Source organism: Ilyonectria robusta, assembly GCF_021365365.1.
Source record: "Ilyonectria robusta strain PMI_751 chromosome Unknown BGZ61scaffold_3, whole genome shotgun sequence".
Classification (NCBI taxonomy): Eukaryota; Fungi; Ascomycota; class Sordariomycetes; order Hypocreales; family Nectriaceae; genus Ilyonectria; species Ilyonectria robusta.
The window spans coordinates 842,178-866,875 of record NW_025764437.1 but is presented as its reverse complement, the minus strand read 5'-3'; the positions used below and the strand labels follow the sequence as shown (position 1 = coordinate 866,875).

Here is a 24,698-nt window from a genome sequence, read left to right as displayed (position 1 = left end):
TCGGTCGGCTACTATCGTGTTTTTGTGGGCTGGGAAAAGAAACAAGACCTGAGGTGAATCGAATCCACCACAAATCTACGGGTTGAGATTGGCTGTCGTCAAACAATCCACGTCGTAGCTGCGTTTTCAGGGTGGATTCCCTTCGCCTTCGGTCTTTTGTCGTGGTTCACGTTTTTTTCAGTTCAGCGACATCGCCCGCATTTCCAGCGCACCGGGGTCGGAGCGTCGGCGGCAAATTTCGTTGGTTCTCTCGGTGGCGTTGGGGCGGCCTGTGCCTGCTTGGCTTTGGGGAAGAGCCGCGGCTTTCCGGGCGTGATGGTATGAAGTGTTGTGATTGGTTGGTAGAGGGCCGGTGAAGATCAGATAATGCAGCTTCAGTCGAACGGTGATGACGGAGGAATGCAACGGATGCAACTAATGCACCCCGTTATTTACGTTGCATTCCAATCCCCCCCCCCTTCCATTCAATACGGTTTACCTACATACTCCCCCCGTCTGACTCTTCCCGGCGAGTTGGCGACATCATCGACGCTCTCTCCGGATCAACACCCGCCGCCCAGTGGAGGCGTCCTCATCCTAGTTCCCCCTCCATCAACCAATCCCCGCCATCCGTCTCCAACCTTGCATCACTCCTCAACCTTGACATGCTGTAGTAACTTGTCTCCATCTGACTCGAACGGCAACATTCTTAACTTTCCTTTACCGCCTCGCCGTCCTTCAATATCCTCCATCGCGCACCAGCTAAATACCTCCTGTCCCTCCTACGTAATCATGAACTCGCTGTAGAAATCGCAATCGTCCCGTCGCCTCTCCCCGCAATCCCGGCTTTTCGGACCTATCGGATATACCTAATCTCTCCTCACAATGTCCTCATCCCCGTCATCCTCCGCCAACAAGGGCGGACTCAACTCGGAACTCGAGTCGTTCCGCCAGCAATGGATCTCAGATCTCCAACACCAGACTCATGATCATGAGCCTCAGTCTCAGAGTCGTCATGACGCCCCACGCCCCGCGGGCTCAGCCGTCGGCCCGTCTCGCCGTCGCGGCCCGTCCGTCTCCGTCTCAGCGCCGCCAACAAAGCCGGTTGCGACCGTCGATGAGAATGAAGACGACTACGTCCAGACCCAATCATTTGATGAGCCCCCGTCCGCGACTCGGCCTGTGCACGATGTGAACGGCGCCTCGTCTCGGAAGAAGCTCGTCTCAGCCCTTGATCACTATGAGGAGGCCATGGCCAAGGAGGCCCAGGGCAGCATGGGTGATAGCCTGAAGCTCTATCGCAAGGCCTACCGAGTATGAACCTCTCTCCAATGTTGACATTTGAACTCAATGCTAACGTCGCTGCAGCTAGACAATGGCGTGGACCGAATATACCGGGAGAAACACCACCCCAAGGCCAAGCCAGCAACTCCTCCCGGCCCATCCACCATCACTAACACCACAACCGCCACAACCGCCATCACATCACCATCGCAAGCCGCCCCTGATGCCACCCCCGGACCTCAACCGCAGTCCATTGGCGACCTCATCGCCAGCTTTGCCGGCCTCAACATCGAGCCCGCTCCCCCGGCAGTCGAGGGCATGCCGCCGCCGCCCTCGCCGCTGGCCGACCTCCCCGAAGAGATCCTCATCCACATCCTGCGCGACCTCGCCATCGTCGACGTCGCCGACTTTGCCCGCCTCGCCCGCGTGTGCAAGCGCCTCGCCTACCTGGTAGCCTCCGAGCAGCGCATCTGGCGCCGCGTCGCCCTGGGCAGCGAGGTCGGCTTCTCTGCGATGCTGTATCGCTTCGAGAGGGGCATCGAGTGGGACGAGCTGCCCGAGGAGGAGCAGGAAGGCCCCGAGATCGTCGACGGCGTTGTTATTAGCCCGGCCGAGCTGGCCCAGCGCCGTCGTGATGAGAGCTTCGCTCTGACCGAGTCCCTGACGCCCTCCGTCTACCCATCTTGGAAAGATCTCTTCCGCTCACGGCCGCGCATTCGCTTCAACGGCTGCTACATCAGCACCGTCAACTACGTGCGCAGCGGCCAGGCCTCGACGAACCAGACCACCTGGGACAGCCCCATCCACATCGTCACCTACTACCGCTACCTTCGCTTCTTCCGCGACGGCAGCCTCATCAGCCTCCTCGCCACCAATGAGCCCTCCGCCGTCGTCCACCACCTGACTCGCGACGACCTCAACGCGCAACGCACCGCCCCCCACCCCCACTTGCCCAATGCCGTCATGGCTCTTGCTCTACGGGGCCGCTGGCGCCTGTCCTCCGCCGATGACCTCCGTGACCCGGCCTCCATGGGCCCCGGTGCCTCACGGGGCGGTGTCCGGGACGACCCTGAGGGTGACGTCTTCATCGAGACTGAAGGCATTGGTTCCAAGTACGTGTACCGTATGGACCTGTCCCTTCGCAGCGCTGGAAAAGGTGTCCGTAACAACAAGCTCAACTGGCGAGGCTTCTACAGCTACAACAAGCTGACGGACGATTGGGGGGAGTTTGGCCTCAAGAATGACAAGCCCTTCTTTTTCAGTCGGGTCAAGAGCTATGGATTTGGAGGGTGAGTTGTAGGAGTGACTATCCCAACGGCTACAAGATGAATACCAGACAGGCGTCATGACGGAATAGATTGGCGTTAGAATAAAGACGCCAAAGTATATCTAAGTTGCATCTTATAGAAAGACATAGACAGATCACATCCATCTGCTTCACCAAAACTACCTTGTCCCTCGCATTGATGAGCCAGGCATTATACACGAATCTCGCGAATGGGTTACACATCCAATGGGTGACGGCCGCTTTTCCTTACGAGACACCAATGTATCAAACATTGTAGAATCGTTGCAGCCCAGACGTCTGTAATACAACAAAGATTACATTTCTGCATATATTCATATCATTACTTGTTGCCTAAACCTTCTCTTATATGCCACTTGCCAATCCTCGCCCCTGATTCCCTCCCAAACCAATATCTTACACAATCACAACCGGCCCGAGCACTCTACTCCTCGCCGCTGAAACCCAAGCCCCTCAAACGCCCACGTTCTTAACTAGCCAAAGCAGTATGCTGATAGATGCAGCCAGGTTAGTCAAGAATGTACATGCTGGTATATGATGATTAGATACAGCAGCAAGACTGGCTGCCTGCTGGTCCTTCCGACATGTATTCTCAGTCGTAGGCCGAATTATGTTTATAATATTGGGTACTATCGCCCATTGGCCGCTGATAGTAATGCATATTTATAGATGCGGTCGTTGGTGCGCCAAATCAGGAGATTCAGTTCGCCGGGTATCAATTCGCAGAAACGACTCGTTCGCGCAAAGAATCGGAAGCGAAGCGTAAACCCTACGCTTCAAAGATCCGAGGATGGAATAAAAATATGGGTATCCGCACATGCTATCCAAGACTGTTCACTCACTGCAGCCTCATCTGAGCCGCTTTCCATCCAGGAATTTAGGGCTTGTCTCAAAGTACTGCTGGTTGGCAAACTGGTTGTTGTATTGCATGGCCTTCCGTGCTTGGTACTCTGCTCGCTCGTCTTCGTCCATACTAAACGCCTTCTTCAGCCAGCCAAGAGCGCTCTTCTTTTTCTTGAGGCGTTTCCCTCCAGCTTGAGTAGTTGCCCGAGAAGCCAGAGTGGCCGTATCATCATATGTTGCTGAAGTTACGCTGCTTAGAGTGCTCATGCCGCCCACGCGAGACGGCTGCTGGCGCACATGGCCAGGGAAGTATCCATCCCTGGGGTCGGCAGTGTGAGGTCTTTGCTGAAGAGGAGAATGGGGCGATGCGCGAACGGGGTGGTAGAATTGCTGGTGCTCGGAGTGGGGTGTCGGCATGAGCTGGGGTCGTGAAGGAGCGCTGAAATCCGCGTGGGAACTTGCACGAGGGAGGCGGTGCGGTTGACAGACTTCTAAATCGGAGGCGTACGTAGAATCGGGAACCTGAGACATGCGTGGTTGCTGCATGCTGGTACTCGTTGATGGACGGACCGACATTGCCTCTGCGGCGTTCCTTGGGGGGATGTGGATGGACTCGGGGGGTGTCGTCTTCTGGGACACACGCTGGCGCAGAGACGTCTTCTTTTGTAGAAATCCTTGCCCCTGTGTCATCTGCGGTGACTGTGCCTGACTTTGAGATCTGGATGACGGTCTTGGTGGCGGCTTCGTTTGAGATCGAGACTGTGGCCTCATTTGAGAATCCCTAGACTGAGGCATCATATGGGGATCTCTCGACTGCGGCCTCATTTGCGGATCTCGAGACTGGGGTCTCATTTGAGAATCCCTAGGCGGAGGCATCATATGAGGATCCCTAGACTGGGGTCTCATTTGTTGCTGGGTCTGTGTCTGAATCTGTAACTGCGGTGGGCTGTTCTTTACCATGGGTGAGGGAAGCGGCTCAGGGAGTCTCGGCGTGTATGTCCGTGGCTGAAGAATAAATAGTGCGTCATCGAATGGTGATGCCTCAGTTTCAGGTTCCTCGTGTTTCGGCACGTCCCTTTTAGGTTCGCTCGGGGTCAACTTGGGCTTGCCGTCATATACAGTCGGAGACAGTGTGGGCTGGCCGTCGTAAACAGTTGGAGACAAGGTGGGGCCGTCATAAACAGTCGGGGACAAGGTGGTCATGACGGTTGGTTGCGGAGCCGCGAGTTGGAAGCTCATGCGAGGGGGGAGTAGAGGGGTAGATCCAGGAAGAGGGAAGTCGCTGAGAGTATCAACTTCGGGGTCTGCGATTCTCTTCGGGGCATGGAGAGTGGATGCGGAATCTCTGCTTCCAACGCTCCCAACCGGGGTAGCAGACCGGGCGCGTGAGCTCGTTGGTGATGACGGAGATTCAGGATCATCAGTTTGTGAGGCGTGTATGGGAAGAGTGAATGGAGGGATTGTTGCCTATGGGTGTTAGCCTCGCCCTTCTGGAAGACTGAACATGATATCAAACTTACCCAAGTCTTTCGGCTCACCTCACCAGCCGTCTTCTCCATTTCAGCCACAATGGTCATCAGCTTGATGATCAAGCCGTTCAAGTCCTGTGCTTGGTTGTTGAGGTCATCAAAGGCGTTAAGCCAACCGTCGGCATTGCCCTTCATAGCTCGGGAAATTTTGCCCAGGTCCGGGGAGGCCTCAGCCCATTCGGCATCCTTGTGCTCGTTGAGCCAATCCATGAATGCCTCACTGGACCGGAGGCCAGCGTCGATGTCGTCGTCCCACTGCTTCATGGCAGCATTTGTTCGAGCCAGGATGTGGTCAATCTTTTCATTTCCAGCAAGAATCTGGGCGCGAAAGTTGCGATCCTCAAGCATCCCTTCAAAGGCATTTCTATTGCCCATGGGCAGCTGAAGGTGGGCGATGCGCTCGGTGAGATCTTGGTGAGCTTGGGCAAAGTCCTCCAGCATCACTTCCAGGAACTCATCCACCTCATTGATATGGCCCTGGAGAATGCTGACTACCTGGGAGTCGTCTGCCGCCAGTCCGTTGAGTAAAAGGTAAACACCAAACGTGATCTGGGAAATCAACTTGTACACCTCATGTTGCTCTTGGCCAGGTCGGTACCGCCAGGTCGTATCGAAAGGTTCGTCTTGGGCGGCTTGCTCGATAAGTTTCTCTCTGCGGCCCTTTGCGTCGAGCTCCCTCAACTTGGGCTTTCCAGGACCATCTTGACCATTCGTCACTTCATGCAGAGACTCGGCAAAGGCCTCCTGCATAGACGGGACTGGGTGGACCGGTATATTCTGGTCGGCAGGTGGGTGCATTTCGGATAGTAGACTCTCATCGTCGTCAAGCTCGGATCGTAGATTATCTGAGATGGTTATATTCGTGGCGGCGTCTTCGGGGGTCGGGACGAGGACGATACGGAGGTCGCTGGGTTTGTCGAAGGTCAACGGGGCGAGGGTGGTTGGAGGCATAGTGGCGGTGCTAGTACCGGAGAGTCTGATTTTCGAGACAGGTCGAAGGGTCGGTAGCATTGTGGCGGGTAAAAAAGAAGGCTGATAGGAATGAATTGAATCGAGGGGCTGCGGGGAGCCGTGTCCTCGTTGGACAGGCAGGCAGAGGCGGTCACTGGATGTTGTGCGACGGTGACGAAAGTTTGGTGGCGTGTCTGCGACTGTTGGCGCCGCGGAATGCAACCAGGCGATGAATGGAGTGGAAGATGTCGGACCGGGGAGAGGGCTGCTATCGCATCTCGGGAGCCGCCAGGAGCCAGTGTTTAGAGGACGGCGAGCGCCATGATACTGCCAAAGTAGTCACAGGGCGGTCAACTGGAGCTGAGAGCGGTAGCAGTGTTGCCCGCGACGGTTGCGATCCCGAGTGAGTCGAGTTGGGCTGAGGCTCGACGGAGGAGGGAGATCGGCGGGAGGTAGGCGAGAGGTGGATGTAGGTGGACAGAGCTGAGAGCTGTGTAGTTTATCTGTAATCCTCGGCTGCAAAGGGGAGGATCATCAGCTGATCAGGGACCTTATTAGGTCCCAAGCAGGAGTGTCGGTTGGCTCTTGACAATCCGGGGTAGCTGCAGACCACGAGAAGGATCCGCTGCAAGGGGGATTCCCGAGCAAACTGGCACTGGAAGGGGAGGAGGAAAAGCCAACGACGAGCTGTTATTAAGGAGGATGAGGGTTGCAAGGTAAGGATACAATGGAAGTCGGGAAGGGAAAGAGAGAGGGGGAGGCGTGGGTTCGATGGGACAGCATCCATGACAATGAGTGGCCTAGGGCGCCGCAGGGTTACGGAGGCGTTCCTTCCTTGGGCCCTTTGGTCTTTCGTCCCTACCATGACCGTTCACCCTCGTCCCCGTCCGCTCCTTCCGCCTGTGGTCTGTGGTCTGTGGTCTGTGGGCATCTCCCCCATGCGCCATGTAATGTACGTGCGCTTAACTCCACTGCGTCTGTGTGTGTGTGTGCCTCCCTCCTTCCTCCCTACTGTGTGTGTGTTCTCGCTCGGTCGTCCACTGCATTCGCTGAATCCCCTGAGCCTGAACCGCGCCAGCCACTGGCTCGACGAGTGCACTAAACTTGACTGAGCCCAAGTGCTCTCTCCTGTCCCTGTGGCGGCCCCTCGGCCCATGCAAATTCCCCTGCGCCATCTCCCCGCCAAAGGCCAGTGAAAGCCACTGAAAACGACGTCTGCAGCCCAGTGAAGCCACTGCAGGGCCAGCGGGTTGTCCGCCAGGGGCCACATGAGCCACCTGCACTTGGGCCACTGAGGCGCCAATGCGACCCGGCCTTATCCAGTCCAAAAATGATGCTAGTGGGCTAGTAGTCGCGCCCATGGCTAGCCCCCGATGCTGCTTAATACCAAATTCCACCAAATCTGCCAATTCTTTACGGATGCCAATTGCAATTGCCCAACTAGTGGGGCCGAATCCCGAGTCCAACCCATCCATGGCAGTGATGAGCGATTCCCTGGGCTGGGCTGGGCTGGGCTGAGCTGGGCTGGTCCCGCCGTCCCTGGCGGCTTGATGGACGGATTGCTAAATTGGGAACGTACCTCTATGTGACTAAGTCAAGTCAAGGCCCCGCCAGAGCTTTGTGATCGAGGCCCGGGGCGGTCCCGGGATGCAGGCCTCGCGTGCGTCTGCGTACCTGGGAGGAGTGAGTGGGAGGCGCGGGAGGCGTGGGAGGAGGCATCCAGTACAGAGTAGGTAAGGTATCGAAGTATGATTTATTACCTCTACACGACGACGCGGTTTTCAGGGGCAAATTGATTGGAGATTGGGGAATGGCCTGAAGATGTGAAATGAGAACTCGCAGACGGGATTGGATGGACTTGGCAAATTCACTCCCGCACTCTCGGAGTCATGATGACCACCCAATACCCGACGAAGGGGAATAAAAAACAATCATGAACCGGGGAAACACCAGTCAACGACGAGAAACATGGATCTAGATCTACCGAGGTTTCTTCTGTGTGTGTGGTGTGCGGTGGGTGTAAATTTACGCGTGGGTTTGTAGGTGCTTGTGGGCGTCCAGTGTGTGTGCGACGTAGTACGGAGAACCGCCGATGGGGATGGTGTGGTTACGCCAACCGCTGGATTGGGTGTCGAGGTGTGAACCACAATTCGCAATACGGCCAGGGCAAATTAGAGCCAGCCGAGACTTTTGACTCTTTGGGTGATCAGCCGCTATCACGCGCTGGAGTCTTTAGCTCTGCGCACTGCAATGCAGGACAAACTGCCGCATCTGGCCTGGCTGGGCTGGGCTGGGGCGGGCGTGTCACCAACAAACATCACCCATCCCTACGACTCCGTCCCGTGGGCGTCAGCACTATCAACACGTCCACGCCGCGATTCGTCTCGGTTGTGAAGGTACCACGCCGGTAATCAAATGTTTGTCAATTCTAAAAACGAGATACGCGTGCACATCCAATTTTGCTGCAATTTTCCTCCTCTCCCAATCGCGCATACGCACTCGAGGCCGTCCTGTTAGCTCAGGGGCCTGCAGATGCACACACAACCTGATCTTGGACGCCCCCATGTCGCCTGGTCTGGCCTGGTCTGGGTGTCTGGATCCCGCGGCCCCCCCTGGGCCAATCTTTTTGCTGGCCTAGGCGTCTCTAGAACCGCAGCTCCCCAGCGCGAATAGTCTGGGGTGGCTTGTTGACGACCTCTGGGTCCAGCCATTCGAGGCCCCAGCATCAAGCACGACGCCCTGGACAGGTCCATGTTAAAGTAGGACCCATTTGGTGCGCGGATCGGGCAGCTTGGCGCTTGTCAAAAGGGAAAGGGGGCTGTGATCGATCGGAATTTGACAGTTGGACTTGAAGACCTCATTTATTAATACCCGTTATCCGTCATCCGTCATCTGCAAATCGCCCACTACGGGGATGCATCGTCTGTCGTTGTCGACGCCTCGCCCTGGCCCCCTGCCTGGAGATGGCCAACTGGGGACCGCGGACTGGGGACCGCAAATGGAGCCCAGGCTCTAGGGGACGCCGTGATCCATTGAGGGGGCAGCTACTCGGTGACAGGTCAAGACAACCGCCAGGATGCGATGCAATGGGTCAACATGGGATACTGGTCCATTGTGTCATTGACAGGGCCACGGCGATGGAGTCAATTGCACGGTTCAATCCGGTCGGGAGGCCCGCGCCAGTACTGTGGCGCACTTCGCACAGAAGCTCTTGGCCTCCAAGGTGGTTTTCGGTCTGCATTCTGCGTCAGGGGGGGGCGCGGCTGAGCCTGGTCCGCGATGGAGTCGCTGGACCCTTTTTCCATACCAATCTTGAACCCGCCGCTTCATTTGCGGCACAAGGAGATGCTTCAGATTGATGACTTCTTATATCATGTGTTGACTGCTGGCTAACACTCGCTATTCTAGAGCCTATGAATGACCCGTCGACAAGCTGAGGCTGCAGAATAGAGGCTAGCATCGTAAGAACGGCGGGACCGTGGCAGTTGTAGGTTAGATGCCAGGACGCAAGACGGATACGCCGTGGCCCGTCCCTTGTCGCCGTATCCACCCTCTGACTCGGCCATGTCCACGAATCTACATGGCACAATTGTTGCTGGGACGCGCAAGCAAACGGCGACGCCAGCTGCTTTCTGGCACAGCCGCCGCCGTCAGTGGCCATTGACGCGAAGGCACCGAGGATTGGTGGTGGGCGGCGAGACGCAGCAACGGGGATGGAAGCAAGACTTTGGAGTTGAGAAACAAGCCGGGAAGCCATGTGCCGATGCCAAGAAACCAAGGCTCATAGGCCAATACGGCCGTTGCGACTTGGCTCCATCGCTAGCCAAGTCGACAACACGGCCCACGGCGCAGCAGGATCGAGGTGAAGCTCCGAGGAGGCGTGGCCGCGATGCCACCGGGAGTCGGCTCAGCATTGACGGACGGGGCCTGTGGAATGAAACCAGGAAGTCCACAGTCCACTGCAAAGACCGAGAGGCTCGACTTCCGCCGCTACGCGCAAGACTTAATGTTCCCGTCCCAACGTGATCACTCAATTCCAATTTCCATCCGTTTCTCAGCTACTCGCAGCCAACTAATAATCTCTGGCGCCTCTATCACGTCACTCGAGTTGCGCCTCCAACGTTCGGCGCTGAGTAGGCCAAGCCACATCATTATTGCCCAGCCCATCTTAGCTCGCCAGCGCACACTCTGGCCAGCACACCACCGCGACCAAGAGATCGCCCAGCCCACTTCCCCAACATCATCGGCATCGGGCTTTTTTCTCTTCCGCCCACCTCGCTCACCCCTATCGCGAGACAGCTCCTCCGAGCTCTTGGGGACCGCCGCTCGCTACAATGGCTCCGAATAACCCCTTCAAGTTCGGGACCGACCTCTGGGACACGTCCAATCGCTTTGAGACGTCGTGGTTGTTGAGTCCCTACTTGCTTTTCGCTTGTCGCGCCCTCATTGTAAGTTGCTTCATACGCGGTTCCCTCAGTCGCATCAAGCTTGTTATACGCAGTCTGTGTATACACACGTCTCCCCTTCTGTCGCTAACACATTCCTCAACAGTCCCTCTACGCCTTCGTCACCCGATTCTTCATCATCGGCTGGACCTGCACCCACGACTCCCTGGGCGGTTGCTCTGCAGTCCGCCTCTCGTTCTCGTATTTCACCATCCTGACGTACTGGGGCATCGCCTTCTACTTTCTCTTCGCCGCCATCCACACTCTCACCTACGCCATCCGCGGCCGCCCTCTCCTCGACAGCTTCCCCCGTCCGCTGCAGGCCCTCCACGCCCTGTTCTACTCCACCATCGTCACATACCCGTTCCTCGTCACCATCGTCTATTGGGTCGTCCTTTACGATGGTCCCTGGTTCACCGTCGAGTTCAACGCCTGGTCTAATATCAGCCAGCATGGCCTCAACAGCGCCTTTGCCCTGTTCGAGATCATCATCCCCCGCACAAACCAGCCGCTCTGGGTCAACATCCCTTGGTTGATCCTCATCCTCGCCCTGTACCTCGGTCTCGCCTTCATCACCTACGCAACACGAGGCGTCTATGTCTACAGCTTCCTCGACTACAGGAAGAACGGCCGGGGTATCGTCGCCGCCTACATCATTGGCATCGCGGTTGGCATCGTCATCATCTTCTGCATCGTATGGTGCCTCATCTGGTTGCGGAAGTGGGTGACTGAGACGAAGATGGGCAAGGAGGGCAAGTTTGCCGCGCCGCCCCACGACAATGACGTTGAGATGAATCGCATGGAAAATAAGCACGCCATAGGAAGCAACTCCGAGACGCCTGATCGGTTATACTAGGCCGCCTGGTCCCCCTGTTGACAAATCTTGCAGCGTTTGACAGAAAGTTTTTGGAGACAACCGTAATATGCAGAGTCCGAACTGGATAGATCGAATCATCAAAATACCCCAAATATGATTAGTTTAGTAGCTTAACATAATGCATAATTCCTAGCACAACATCCCAGTGTGATATCATTTCAACAAGCCTTTCCATATTGCCATACATCTCTCATTACCACATCCATAACTTCTTGTCGTACCATTACAATTATTCTGGCCCAGTCTATCGGGAACGCGTGACACAAACGCGGTGGCGATGCATAGATTCTAACACTTGATCATAATTCCCCGTCGAGCCTCCGATTCACGAACCTCAAACATACATTGAACCGCCACAAAAAGGGTCGTGAAGGCGGTACAGAGGAAAACGAGACCTGCTCGGAGCGTTAGTTGCTATGATGACGGGTTCAAATGACGAGGTGTTTAACGTACCAGACCAATCGTGCAGGATGCTTTGCAAGATGCTCGTCAAGCCATCCAGGCCAACCGCAAATCCAACCAGGTTGGCGGCAATCATCATAAAGGTGTTCAGCACTGATCCCACTGCGCATAAAAACCGGTATTCAGTAGGTCGATGCTCCCAGTTTCGCTTAGGGAAGAGATAGGCAGCCGTCCACTCGGGTATCATGAACAGAACAATCAGCCATCCCCAGATCAGGAGCCGTAGCTTGATGTCATGCCAGAGGGCCACAAAGGTGAAAACGACTAAGTAGGTCACAACGGACTTGGCCATGGCTTGCCAATTGCGGAATGAGGAACCTCCCATCGGTACGTAGAGGTAGCGGATCAACCAGCGGTTGTATGAGCGGTGCCACGCACGCCAGAAGCCCTGGGTGCTGTAATTGTTGCTGACGCATCGGACCATATTCTCAGGCGGATCAACACCGTCGAGGAGTGACCAGAGTCGGAAAAGGCGCCAGGGGAGCAGAAGCTTCAACCAAATGATATGTAGATTGAAGAAGGATAAAAGCCCCAATTGAGCGGCAGTATAGGACCTCCACTCCGGACCGGCCTTGCTAATTGCGCCAATATAGTTGAAGTGGAGGACCACCTCCATTGCTAGGAATACCAAGAGGAATCGGATACCATATCGAATAGTACGCGGCGTCTCAATCGTAGCAGGACGGTACTTTTGTTGTGAAATATAATCGTTAAATGTGAGAATCGGGCCGGCCAGGTATAACGGTGCGTATACGGCGTAGGCAATGTAGTTTCGGAAAGAAAAGTCTCGGAGATCCGCGGGGATGGAAACACGGTCTTTCTCGGAGAGGTTGGAGGGGTCGAGTTGCTTCTTCTTTGGCCTATTAGAACGCAGACGGGGGAACTTGTCAATCTAGTCGACTTACCTCTAGCGAGTTGGAGTTGCTTCGGTCTAGACTCCAATAGTAGTCGAGGTTGAAACTGACGAGGCGCAGAATAGTAATATTAAACAGAATCTCCCACCGGGCCAGGATGCCTCTGAAGCTGTCGAGCCAGTTGCCAAACTGCATCAGGTCTGAGTCAACCGTCTTAATCCCATTTCCGACAATAGCCATCACAGGTGGGGAGATGTAGCTGGCCATAGTTCTAAATTGGTACCCGTTCGAGAGCTCGTTTGCGAATAGAGTACAGATATTGAAAATCCAGGTGCCTGCTGGAACGTATTTCCTAGGGAGCTGTGTCGCCACCTGGTAGTTCATATAGAGAATAAACAGGACCTTGAGAGCTGATATCCCGTGTAGCGCTGCCAAGAATATGAATGCGAAGACGTAGTCGAATGTGGCGCGCTGGTCGAGGCGGCTTTGGGGGGATTGCGGTCCGCTCTTATACACGGCGTTCCACAGCCTGCGCAGGAGTGGGTGGAAGACGAGGAGCGAGGCCATGTAGGGGAGGTTCTTTCGGAAAACGTAGTACTGGTTGTCGGAGGCGTCGATCTTACGGCCGGGGATCCAACCTGGGGTCAGATATTTGCTGAACTTGACATATCGTGGGTCAGACGCTAAGAAAACCATCAGCTTCCAGTGTCACGCACGCAGCGTCGCAGACAGGGACGACGCACGCCTCGAGACCCCATAGGCGATCCAGAACATGTAGGGGATCATGAAGGCGAGGAAGCCGAGGTAGAAGTAGTACTCGGGGGTTTTCCATTTCGACGGCTGCCCGTGGAGTCGCGGCTTGTCCGGAACGTCCTTCTTCAGGTCGGCGTCGGCATCGGCGCGCGAATCGACGACGGTTTGGTAGGGGACGGACGACGGGGTGGTGAAGCGAGTGTCGAGGGTGTCGATGTCGTAGAGACTAGAGGCGTAGGAGAGGAGCCCCATGACTGCGGATTCGGGTCGGAGAGGCGAGGGCGCTCAGCTCATGGTTGGCTAGGGAAGGGAAACGACAGGCGCCCGACGGGGAGGGGCGGTGATGCGCGGGGAGGTGCGCGCAACAGCTACAACCACGGGCAGAGGGAACGAAGCTTTGGTGGAGTTGAAGGAGGGGAAAAAGACGAGGATGTGGCCTTGCCGTGGGGTGCTTTGGTGGGCGGGTGCTGGTATTGAGGCCGGGGAAATCGATGGGAACGGGGATGTTGGATCTCCCGGGAGTCCGGCTCCAAATTCAGGGGTCAGTGCTGGACGTCGGTGGCTTGTTAGGCATGTGAGACCCCTGGGCGCAGGGCTAAAAGCAGGCTGGGGGCTTCGTATTAGCGGCCATGTCACTCGCCCATCGCGTTGCCGCGGTTCAACTAAAAAGTCCGTTGCCAATTAGGCACATGTGCTTATTGTCGTTGATGACTGTTGGTATTCGCACGCATACGTATTCCTATTTACACGTATCTGATATGCTTTGGGTATCTACCATCTTAGTGCTTTCATCATAGGATTAGGATAAATACATATGTCCATGTGTTTTTTTGTAACCACGAGATTCGACATTCTCGTCTTGCGGCTTATTTTCACATTCCTGCTCAATCAAGGTACATTTCCCCCGGCAAAAGTGTCTAGGTTTATCTGCATACATACAAGACACATCATGTCGCGTGGTGTTCTCATGCAAGCCGCTGTATGTTGTGCGTGTGAATAATAATTGGCATGTGTCAAGTACACAGGTGAGATTACCCTAGACCCGGAAGTGGCAACCCTAAAAACATCCCATCAAGTTGTCGCCTTGAATATAAACTGCAATTAATATTAATTTAGTTGTAAGGTCGAGAGAGATCAAATCAGATTTCATCATCTGAGGAGTTGGTCTCTCGTTGTTTGTCATAAGCTTTGCCATTGAGTATCTCCCAACAAAAATGCACCCAAACTTCGACCTGTCTTCCCGATGACGCAATCTTTCCATCCTTTAAGTTAAAACGCCAGCCAAGTCCCAAGGTATCATTCCCGTGCTATCTTCTGATTATTTTGGCCTTCCAAAATGCACCTATCTTCACGCTTATTGGCTACACCGGCTTCGGATCTCTGCATTGAGGTTCTGCATTGCCCGAACTAAAGGGAAAATGTCGCTCTGCCCCTTTGCCAACAACTCTGCCTGGTCGCCAAGGCGTTCCAACGACTTGACATCTGCCATGTGCTGTCGGATATCCGGGGCACGTAGCAGCGTGTTGGTTAGATATGAAAAGGCAATATAGGAGCGGTATGCTCCAAAAAGCGTTACCATGGTCTCCACGTAAGGGATCTTGACCAGTATCTGACACAGGACATCGATAATACTGCGGGCTGCATCAGTGACGACGGGAGACTCGGGAATATCGAGCTCAGTAGTAACGGGCTCGGGTGAACTGGAGTCCAGAACGGCCATTTTGCGAAACATATATATGATGGCCGTATAACCGGTGAGGAGGACATCGGCAACCTCCCAGAGGTCTGCCTCTTGATCGGGGGCATTCGCCAGCCACTCATTCTGTACGACTATTAGACACAATTGTAGAAAATTGAAAGCGAGCTCTTACTAGCTGCCACTCGGCGGGTATCTGTAGGATTTCGCGCCCGAGATCCTCGGTCTTGGTCATTATTTCTGCCTTCGTGTCTATCTCCGGATCCTCGAGGAGCGCAAAGAACCGAATGATGACAAGAGTGATTCGTGAACTAGCCAGAAATGCTGTGGCGCGAATGCCATCGGGAGGAGGCTGTGAATTTGCGTCTAACCAAGGCAAGTTGACACTCCATGTGTTTCTCGTGAGAACGGGGGGTTTGTTCAGTATCAGCCGAAAGTAGAGATCAGTTTGGAGTACCTCCCAGAACCCCTTTCGATCGTTATCGCAGTCGCAATTGGTATTGTCGTTCTCACGATAATCCGCGCTGTCAAGCTTATGCAAGTTGAGGGCATGGCAATACTCGCAGGCGTGCCTGAACATTTTCCAGGCAAGCTCCTCGTCAAAGAATTGATGAGCGATACGGGTCTGAGGTGTCAGTTTGAGGATGGTTGATGACCATAAAGAGGAGCAGTAATTACCAAAAAGAGAGCTGCTATGAGGTCCGTCATAGTTCCAGTTGCCTCTCGCTGCCACCCGGGAATCGCCCGCATGCAGGCCGCATAACTCAGTCGAGCGTAGGACATGCTCGCATTCGAAGATTCATTGCTGGCTCTGAGTGTGCATCCATGGTAGAGGATGCAGTAGTAGATTACTAGAATTCCGGGGTCGACGTGGATGTGTGGGAGGCCGATGATGTCAGGTATGAGCTGGATTGTCCGCTTGTCCACAAAACTGAGAAACATGCAAACCGGCATGTGATCTAGATAGTCTGAACAGATCTGTGTTAGCCCGAGCACAAATAGGATGAAGGGGCTCCTCTTACTACGAATCCAGAACCTGGCGAGGTCAACTGGAATGTCAATCACATCAGTGATGACGACCGTCGCAAGTCCCCGCAGCCTCAAGTCCCGGACCTGATCGACGGCATTTTTGAGAATGGCGGTCGCATCGATCCTAACTCGGAGAGGAGTATCGCACGCGTCATGATAAGCAGGAGTATTTAATGCAGTTGGAGAGGACGAGGCCGGGGAGCAATTGGCTGTGCACGGTGCGGTCCGAAAGCCCTGTGGAGCGTTGATGGCAGACTGGGCTTCAAGGCGCTGCAGTCGGTCCAGGATGGTGGACAAAGCAGCCTCGGAGCTTGCAGGCCTGTGATACCCTCAGACATCAGTCCACATGGACGGATATGTCTAATAACGGAGGATAAGCTTACATTGGCTGGTCTACTCCTAGTGGACGAGCACTTCTCCTCTTCACCCGGATGGGATAGACGCATTCCGCATCGTGTGCCTTGCACCGGCTGCACTCGGGCATGACTCGATTGCATCGCACCTAACAAACGAAGAGAATGATATGTCAGCGAGACACAGGCCACAGGTGGCGCTTGGGCACATAACGGACTTTTCGTTCTTTGCATCTCGAACACTGCGCATCATCAGTTAGTGGCTGGACCAGACAGAGCACAGGCGTGTGTGGGACGTTGGGCGGGGGGCGGCCCGCGTACCGAAAGGCGGTTAAGCTGCTCACGATCTGCCATTGCTCGATCTAAGAGATTGTGCTACGTGAGCACCAGCAGGGTACAGGATGGCAGAAAGATAGCGACGTCTGGTTGCGCCTTTGCACGAGGGGGATGAAATTCTTGACGTCGACTATGGAGAGAGACGGACTAAGACGGACTAAGACGGACTTTGGGGGCAAAAATCTCCGCTACCAGAAGATGACCAACCATCAGCACGGTTTGAGCCTCATGGCGTCTTTCCAGGCTTCAGTTTACGCAATAATTTGCGCCATCTCCCGCTGCCCCAGATATCGCTACGGGGTATTTACACATGGGAGTCAGACGGTAAAGAAGTGGTCGGCTGTTGGATTAAAGTCAGGGTTGGTAATGAGGTGCAGCCAGCAATTGACATGAGCCGAGTGTTGACGAACACCCAAAATGCATGCCGTATTCCAATCCCGTGGCGCTAACGGAGCTTGGCAAATCCGCCAAAGACCGAGGGGCGCTTCGAGGGTCTGAATAATCGAGGGTTAGGGTTATTGACGAATGAGTTTAGCAATATTGTGACGGGAATTCGGTCTTTCAACCACCGAAAGTCCGTCGTTTGGATCCACCGACCCTCAACAGATCCACACTCATAGCTTCGACAACGTCGATGGCCGGTACTTTTCGCTTTTTGGCATGGATACTTACCGAGTTACGTACCGTATTGCTTTTGTTTGAACGAAGAAGAGTCATCTGTGAACCTTGGGTGGGACCTTTCTGATTAATCTTATTGTATGCTTTACGTTTCCTCACCCTTCCCACTATATAAGACCAGGCCAATTGTCAATTGTCCTGGTCTAGTAAATTCAATCAATCTTCATCGCCTTCCACCAGTTACTTCAGGTGTGGAATTGAATCGCGACCCAATTGAGTTCGCCAAATGGCAAACGGTGCACAGGGGGGCCTTGAGTCCGGGCCCGCGACTTACACGACTCCGAGTCTCGAAGAACCAAGTCGTCCTCACCATCACTTGGGTGATTCGTGCTCAACATCGATAACTGCGCCGTGTGAGGAGAAATGGCCCTCTGAAAGGGAATCCGAGGACCAAGGAGCCGACAAAAATGAAGAGATTCTTGACTTGGCGCGTCGACTCACAACCCAATCGCATGCAGCCCCGGGTACCTTGTTCCCACTGCCATCAGATGGGCCGCTCAACCCACATAGCCCGGATTTCAACGCCAGAAAATGGGCCAAAGCATTTTACGACATTCGAACTGACACATCTGAAGGGAACCCGCCTCGAACAACGGGCGTGGCGTTCAAGAACCTCAACGTGTACGGATTCGGCACCGACACTGACTTCCAAAAGAGTGTTGGCAACATCTTCCTCGAAGCTGGAACTATGATCAGTAAATTGCTGCACGACTCACAAAAGCGAGTGGACATACTGCGAGACATCGAAGGCGTCCTCCACAGCGGAGAGATGCTGGCTGTTCTTGGACCTCCTGGCTCAGGCTGTTCGACGTTCCTGAAGACAATTGCTGGTGACACCCACGGATTCCACATTGACGAAGGGGCTGAGCTCAACTATTCTGGAATCCACCCCAAGGAGATTCGGACAGCTTTCCGGGGAGAGGCGATCTACGCTGCCGAGGTTGATCAGCATTTCGCTCATCTAACTGTGGGAGATACACTCTATTTCGCCGCGCGTGCTAGATGCCCCAGGAACATCCCTGCAGGTATCACACCTAAAGAATACGCAGAGCACCTGCGCGATGTTACAATGGCGATGTTTGGCATCTCACATACCAGAAACACCCGCGTGGGAGACGATTTCGTAAGAGGGGTTTCTGGTGGTGAACGCAAACGTGTGACAATTGCCGAGGCTGCATTGAGCTACTCGCCGCTGCAATGTTGGGATAACAGTACCAGAGGACTGGATAGCGCGAATGCTCTCGAGTTCTGCCGGACTCTAAGAACGCAGGCCGACGTGATCGGTTGCACTTCTGCGGTTGCTATTTACCAAGCATCCCAGGATGCCTACGACGTAAGTTGAGCCTGCCAGCATTGATTGATCAGTACTCAATATTAACATGCACACAGGTCTTCGACAAGGTACTTGTGCTTTATCAGGGTCGGCAGATATTTTTCGGCAAGACAGGCGAGGCCAAGGCCTACTTTGAGAGGCTCGGTTTTGTTTGCCCTGAACAGCAAACCACAGCCGATTTCCTCACGTCAATGACTAACCACCAAGAGCGCATCATCCGACCAGGCTGGGAAAACAAGACCCCGCGATCTCCCGATGAGTTTGCGCAGGCTTGGAAGAAGAGTGCTCACCGACAACGTCTCTTGGTCGAGATGGACGACTACCTCGAGCGCCACCCGTTTGGCGGTGACAACTACCAGAACTTCGTCAAGTCTCGCAAGATGGACCAGTCAAAGTCTCAGCGCGCCAAATCTCCATTCACTTTATCATATCTGGAGCAGATGAGCCTTACGCTGGGAAGAAGCTGGTCAATGCTTAAGGCGGACCCGAGCGTTACTATCACCATGCTCTGCTGCAACCTCACGGAGTCACTGGTGGTTGCGAGTATCTTTTACAACCTACCGGAGAACACCGGCGCCTTCTTCAAACGAGGATTCTTGATCTTGTTCATCATGTTGATGAATGTTTTCAACAACGTCCTGGAAATTCTGACCCTCTACGCCAAGAGAAATATTGTCGAGAAACATGGGCGGTATGCTCTTTACCATCCAAGCGCAGAAGCACTATCTTCTATGATCGTCGACCTTCCATACAAGGTGTTCAACGCGATAATGATGAACACGATCCTTTACTTTATGGGAAATTTGCGAAGAGAGGCGGGGGCTTTCTTCTTTTTCTTTCTCGTGTCGTTTGCGATAACAATGAGCATGTCGATGACTTTTCGTCTTATCGCATCGCTGACAAGAACCATTGCTCAAGCTCTTGCTCGTGCCTCAATCCTTCTTCTGGCTATAACCCTCTACGCTGGTTTCGCGATACCGCCGCAGTACATGCCCGTATGGATTGGATGGATCCGGTGGATCAACCCGGCGTATTACGCCCAGGAAACCCTCATGATCAATGAATTCTCTGGCCAGAGATTCCCCTGTTCGGAATTTGTACCCCAAGGTCCTGACTACGAGTCCGTCACAGGACTTGCGAGAGCATGCGCAATTCAAGGTTCGGTCCCCGGAGAGGACTTTGTGAGTGGGTCAGCATACATCAAGTCCGCATATGGATATGACGACTCACATAAGTGGCGGAACTTCGGAGTGATTGTTGCCTTTACGCTGCTTTTTATGGGATTGCATTTGGTTGCTACCGAGTACATTACTTCTGAACGGTCGAAAGGAGAGGTGTTGGTCTTTGCTCGCAACGCCCTAAAGAAGCATTCTCAAAAGCCTAACAACGACGAAGAGTCCGGAGAGGCCAACACCACACAGAAAGATGGCAGAGACGACTCTGGTGAGTTTTCAGACGTTGAAAAGCAAACTTCAGTATTCCATTGGAGAGACGTATGCTATGATGTCAAAATCAAGGGCGAGGATCGCAGGATTCTTGATCACGTTGACGGCTGGGTGAAGCCAGGAACGCTAACTGCTTTAATGGTATGTACTCATATAACAATTAAAGGCGAGGGCTAACAAACGAATCCAGGGTGCATCGGGAGCTGGGAAAACCACATTATTGGATGTTCTCGCTAGCCGAGTTACGATGGGTGTTGTCACCGGAGACATGTTAGTTGACGGACGACTGCGCGATGACTCCTTCCAACGGAAAACTGGCTATGTTCAGCAACAAGATCTCCATGTTCATACTTCAACCGTCCGCGAGGCCCTCAACTTCAGCGCTCTTCTTCGTCAGCCTTCCCGCTATTCCCGAGAGGAAAAGCTCGCGTATGTCGACACCGTCATCAACCTTTTGGACATGGAAGAGTATTCAGATGCGATTATTGGAGTGCCGGGCGAGGGTCTCAATGTGGAACAAAGAAAGAGGTTGACGATTGGCGTTGAGCTTGCTGCCAGACCGCAACTTCTACTGTTCCTGGATGAACCGACCTCTGGCCTCGATAGCCAGACGTCTTGGTCCATCTGCAATCTGATGGAGAAATTGACCAAGAACGGACAAGCTATTCTCTGCACGATTCACCAGCCTTCTGCGATGCTGTTCCAACGATTTGACCGGCTTCTGCTGCTTTCACGAGGCAGGACCATTTATTTCGGAGATGTCGGCAAGAACTCCAGCATCTTGGTCGACTACTTCGTCCGCAATGGCGCTCCTGAATGCCCACCTGGTTCAAATCCGGCTGAGTATATGCTGGATGTTATTGGCGCGGCACCTGGCTCTCACACGGATGTTGACTGGCCTGAGGTCTGGAAGGTGTCTCCTGAGCGTGGCCAAGTCCAGGCCGAGCTCGCGGGGTTGGTTTCAGACGGTAGTTCGCAGCTCAAGCAGGTTGGGGATCAGGTTCCAACGACCCATAGCGAGTTTGCCGCATCTCACAGAGAGCAGTATGTTGAGGTCACGAGGCGGCTCTTCCACCAATACTGGCGCAGCCCATCATATATCTATTCCAAGGTGACCCTGTCGGGTGGAGCTGTGAGTATTCGGCCTATTAACCTGCTACACTAAATGGAAACGCTAACTATATACTCCAGTCATTGTTCATTGGCCTTTCGTTCCTCAATGGAAAGAACACGGAGCGTGGCCTCCAGAACCAAATGTTTGGCGTCATGATGTTTCTCACCATCTTTACGCAAGTCATAAATCAGATGCTACCTGCCTTTGTGGCCCAGCGTACCATGTACGAAGCTCGCGAGAGGCCTTCGAGGACTTACTCCTGGAAGGCATTCATGGTTTCGAGCATGCTTGTGGAAGCGGCGTGGAACTCAGTAAGTGCCCAATTATATGGCTTCTTTGAGAATATTGGAAAGGATACAACGCTGACCTTCATGTAGCTTATGGCTGTGCTTTGCTTTGTTTGCTGGTACTTCCCTACCGGTCTCTATCGCAATGCCTACCCGACCGACTCAGTTGACTCACGGGGAGTCACTGTGCTACTTTTCATTTGGCTCTTCCTCATGTTCACGAGCACGTTTGCGAACATGATAATTGCGGGATTCGATAGTGATGAAGTGGCCGGAGGTCTTGTGACTCTTATCATGGTCATGATTTTCTCATTTTGCGGGTATGTTCCATCAACCTTTTTCAGCCTCTCACTTCTAACAGCAGCGACAAGCATTCTCTCACCACCCCAGGACCTTCCGGGTTTCTGGATGTTTATGTACAGGGTTAACCCCTTCACCTACGTAGTGGAAGGTCTCCTGAGCACGTCAATGGCAAACGCCCAAGCCTCTTGCGAATCGAATGAGTTCATCAAGTTCACCGCCCCCAACAACACGACGTGTGGTGCTTATTTGAAGTCGTACATCGACACAGCGGGTGGCTACGTGAACAACCCAGCCGATGGGAACGGTGCTGAATGCCAGTATTGCACAATTTCTGACACGAATACTTTCTTGTCTAGTCTGGGAGTCAGTTTTGATAACCGTTGGAGGGACTTTGGATTCATGTGGGTGTACATTCTGTTTAACATTGCTGCGGCGTTGGGAATTTACTGGTTGGCGCGAGTACCCAAGACAAGAAAGACGAAGAAGGAGTAAATTGGATAATATTTAATAGGCCAGGTATTTAACGCAGAAGCAGACCATAAAAAATAGACTGTAGATTCACGATTCGAAATATTGCGACACATTGTCACAAGATCTTACGATACTGTAGAGCTGTCAAAGGATTTAAGAGATTAATTAGTATTGAACTACAGTGGGATGCAAAAGATTCAGATCTCATATTGTGCTTTAGGCCTTGATCCGCAGTCTCCTTAGACCTTAGACCTTAGAGGTACATCCGGCTCTGTTATGCACGCCGGAAGTACCTCTAAGGTCTAAGGTCTAAGGAGACTGCGGATCAGGGCCTTAGATCTGGACCATTTGCATCCCATTGTGTTTGTACAATAGAAACAAAGAAAGAAAATTGAACGAAAGTACGAAATACTTTAGGTTTTGTGATGTCTAGACTTTCTAGACGACCTGAAGGCCAAATTATTGTGAGAAGATCTCCTAGCATTACTGCTGAGGTTGTAGCCTGTTGTCTGTCTATGGGGAGTAATTCCTGAGACCACCATCGGATCATGTCGGAACTTAAGAATCATGACTATGACGTAAATAGCTTGGTTGAATGCCTAACGGAGGACGCACGGCAGTAAAAGCGTTGACCGATCTGTAGAGTCATTCAGGTCTAACCTTCCGGCTTTTACCGAGTGCTCGCTAGCGCCCAGAACCATCTATTCCACCCTTCGCCAATTTGGTACTGATTAGGCGTAAGGTGAGTGAAGGAGATGTGGCCAAAGGGTGCTAGATGTGGATGTCTCAGTCTGCGCCATCATGTACCAAGAGCTCTACTTATTCGATATGGAGAAAACTGATTACGGGATCGTTACTGACAACACTACAGCACACTAAATCTAAAACATTGCAGTTTTCAATCAGTTAAAACAAGACTATCCAATTTTCTTCCTGATCTATGTCTAAAACGTCGACGCTTTTACGTTGCGCATCTTCAGGTAAACCGAAATCTCAAAAACTTCAAATCACTCGAGCCAACATCGAATTTCTGCAACTAGTGTTCACGACATTGCCAATTCCAAAACCCGGTATAATTCGAACCATTCGCAAGGGAGTAGCAAAGGACAAATGATGCCGAACCATGCTGAGGCGTTCACGGACCGGGAATTTGTATCGTCTGTTGCTCAGGTCCAAGCCAAGGAGATGAAGAGGGGTGCTGACAAGCTGAGATGCTGCTGGCATTATTATCTGGGCTGCCCGCAATCTTGATTCCTCCGAGCTGAAGACAGAGAATGGGGCGAAGTTTGGCAAGGACACCTGGGATAGCTTGGGGGCAATCCAGGCTGGCATGTTGAATGAGGCATATACTGTGACGGCATCCCGAGCTGTAAAGAGCAAATAACTCATTAGCGGTGCTGGTGATTTGCTCGCCAGCCCGGCAAAGTATCCATCCTTGTAGACACACAGCCCGGTGCTGACAGCGGCCGTAGCAAAGAACTTGGAAGACGTGGCAGAAGTCGTGGCAGGATCTGCACAGTTGTTTTCGGCGTATATAGAATCGAATAGGTTCGCGGTTGCGTAGGTTCCGAAATAGACCAGGAAAGGAAGCCACATGGCATTCAGAGATGGCTTGGGTTTGGCGAGCCATGACTGGACGCAAGACGTCAGAGAGGCGTTGGTTGCAGCTCGATAGTAGACGATCCTGTGGAAACGAGAAGTTAGATTGCAATCTTTGACACAACAGGAATTTGGACTGAAAGCGAATTTGAAGTTCAATGCAGTCATCATCAATAATACAGAGAGGTGAATACGTACTTATCGATTGCCGTCACCCATGGAGAGACAAAAGCAGAAGCAATAGCGGCTGAAAAAAGATCCGCAAAGCACTGCCATGTGCAGCGCCGCTGGGCTTCGACACTCATGAATTCAGTCATTTTGGGATTCCGATGAGGAAGGCTTAGTTGAGAGATCCGTGATTGATTCCAATTGCATCTATTTAAACGATTCATTCCCATGGTCAAGTACGGTAGGTCTCGATCATGGCGTACGTGGTCGGGTGGGGGCTGGCTCCGAGGATAGCCGGGTGGCAGTTTGAGTCACTCTCGCGTGCCAACTCTCGCGTGCTAGCGGCCGTAACCACCCGAACTCAACAGGCAAGACGACGCTGATTTCCCCAACGCAAGCCGTGATTTCGTAATGGTCTCTCAATACTAGGATTAGCCCAGCCATTCGCCGGGATGTTGAAATGGCGATTGTGGGGCAGAAAACGATAGAACGCTCTGGTTGGAGAACCAAGCGGCTGCGCTAGCCTCACCACAATCCGTGTTACTCTCAAAGCGGTGATGAGACGCGGGGACTGACACAGGGGAATCGGCTGCCCACACTTGA

General features: G+C 53.3%; 9 protein-coding genes across 9 annotated transcripts; 4 read left to right on the top strand and 5 right to left on the bottom strand.

The window, feature by feature from the left end:
• Window positions 1-558: 558 nt before the first annotated feature.
• Window positions 559-2,898, top strand: BGZ61DRAFT_411925 (uncharacterized protein). Its single transcript, XM_046243283.1, has 2 exons — window positions 559-1,293; window positions 1,348-2,898. Exons 1-2 carry the CDS (start codon window positions 865-867, stop codon window positions 2,554-2,556), a joined length of 1,638 nt encoding a protein of 545 aa, XP_046109324.1. The 5' UTR covers window positions 559-864; the 3' UTR covers window positions 2,557-2,898.
• Window positions 2,899-3,418: 520 nt separating this feature from the next.
• On the bottom strand, window positions 3,419-5,952 carry BGZ61DRAFT_527860 (uncharacterized protein; the record flags this gene model as incomplete). Its single annotated transcript, XM_046253174.1, has 2 exons — window positions 3,419-4,879; window positions 4,933-5,952. The coding sequence occupies 2 exons, from the start codon at window positions 5,950-5,952 to the stop codon at window positions 3,419-3,421; spliced, it is 2,481 nt and encodes an 826-aa protein (XP_046109323.1).
• Window positions 5,953-6,621: 669 nt separating this feature from the next.
• BGZ61DRAFT_560234 (uncharacterized protein) lies at window positions 6,622-7,367 on the bottom strand (the record flags this gene model as incomplete). Its single annotated transcript, XM_046255789.1, has 1 exon — window positions 6,622-7,367. The coding sequence occupies one exon, from the start codon at window positions 7,365-7,367 to the stop codon at window positions 6,855-6,857; it is 513 nt and encodes a 170-aa protein (XP_046109322.1). The 3' UTR covers window positions 6,622-6,854.
• Window positions 7,368-9,187: 1,820 nt separating this feature from the next.
• Window positions 9,188-10,072, top strand: BGZ61DRAFT_125524 (uncharacterized protein). The gene has a single exon (XM_046237083.1). The coding sequence runs from the start codon at window positions 9,457-9,459 to the stop codon at window positions 9,916-9,918; it is 462 nt and encodes a 153-aa protein (XP_046109321.1). The 5' UTR covers window positions 9,188-9,456; the 3' UTR covers window positions 9,919-10,072.
• A 154-nt stretch (window positions 10,073-10,226) lies between these two features.
• On the top strand, window positions 10,227-11,193 carry BGZ61DRAFT_341952 (uncharacterized protein; the record flags this gene model as incomplete). The annotated part of the gene is made up of 2 exons (XM_046239472.1): window positions 10,227-10,340; window positions 10,444-11,193. The coding sequence occupies 2 exons, from the start codon at window positions 10,227-10,229 to the stop codon at window positions 11,191-11,193; spliced, it is 864 nt and encodes a 287-aa protein (XP_046109320.1).
• Window positions 11,194-11,349: 156 nt separating this feature from the next.
• On the bottom strand, window positions 11,350-13,837 carry BGZ61DRAFT_442695 (MBOAT, membrane-bound O-acyltransferase family-domain-containing protein). Its single transcript, XM_046244777.1, has 4 exons — window positions 13,274-13,837; window positions 12,582-13,213; window positions 11,668-12,526; window positions 11,350-11,609 (listed from the first exon to the last, which is right to left on the bottom strand). The coding sequence occupies exons 1-4, from the start codon at window positions 13,533-13,535 to the stop codon at window positions 11,503-11,505; spliced, it is 1,860 nt and encodes a 619-aa protein (XP_046109319.1). The 5' UTR covers window positions 13,536-13,837; the 3' UTR covers window positions 11,350-11,502.
• An 800-nt stretch (window positions 13,838-14,637) lies between these two features.
• On the bottom strand, window positions 14,638-16,715 carry BGZ61DRAFT_490458 (uncharacterized protein; the record flags this gene model as incomplete). Its single annotated transcript, XM_046250334.1, has 7 exons — window positions 14,638-15,105; window positions 15,155-15,604; window positions 15,658-15,938; window positions 16,002-16,327; window positions 16,392-16,510; window positions 16,580-16,603; window positions 16,683-16,715. 7 exons carry the CDS (start codon window positions 16,713-16,715, stop codon window positions 14,638-14,640), a joined length of 1,701 nt encoding a protein of 566 aa, XP_046109318.1.
• Window positions 16,716-17,601: 886 nt separating this feature from the next.
• On the top strand, window positions 17,602-22,393 carry BGZ61DRAFT_560225 (ABC-2 type transporter-domain-containing protein; the record flags this gene model as incomplete). Its single annotated transcript, XM_046255788.1, has 7 exons — window positions 17,602-17,630; window positions 17,676-18,708; window positions 18,765-20,294; window positions 20,344-21,285; window positions 21,345-21,578; window positions 21,645-21,874; window positions 21,926-22,393. The coding sequence occupies 7 exons, from the start codon at window positions 17,602-17,604 to the stop codon at window positions 22,347-22,349; spliced, it is 4,422 nt and encodes a 1,473-aa protein (XP_046109317.1). The 3' UTR covers window positions 22,350-22,393.
• A 937-nt stretch (window positions 22,394-23,330) lies between these two features.
• Window positions 23,331-24,232, bottom strand: BGZ61DRAFT_342424 (uncharacterized protein; the record flags this gene model as incomplete). Its single annotated transcript, XM_046239502.1, has 2 exons — window positions 23,331-24,012; window positions 24,126-24,232. The coding sequence occupies 2 exons, from the start codon at window positions 24,230-24,232 to the stop codon at window positions 23,331-23,333; spliced, it is 789 nt and encodes a 262-aa protein (XP_046109316.1).
• Window positions 24,233-24,698: the final 466 nt, after the last annotated feature.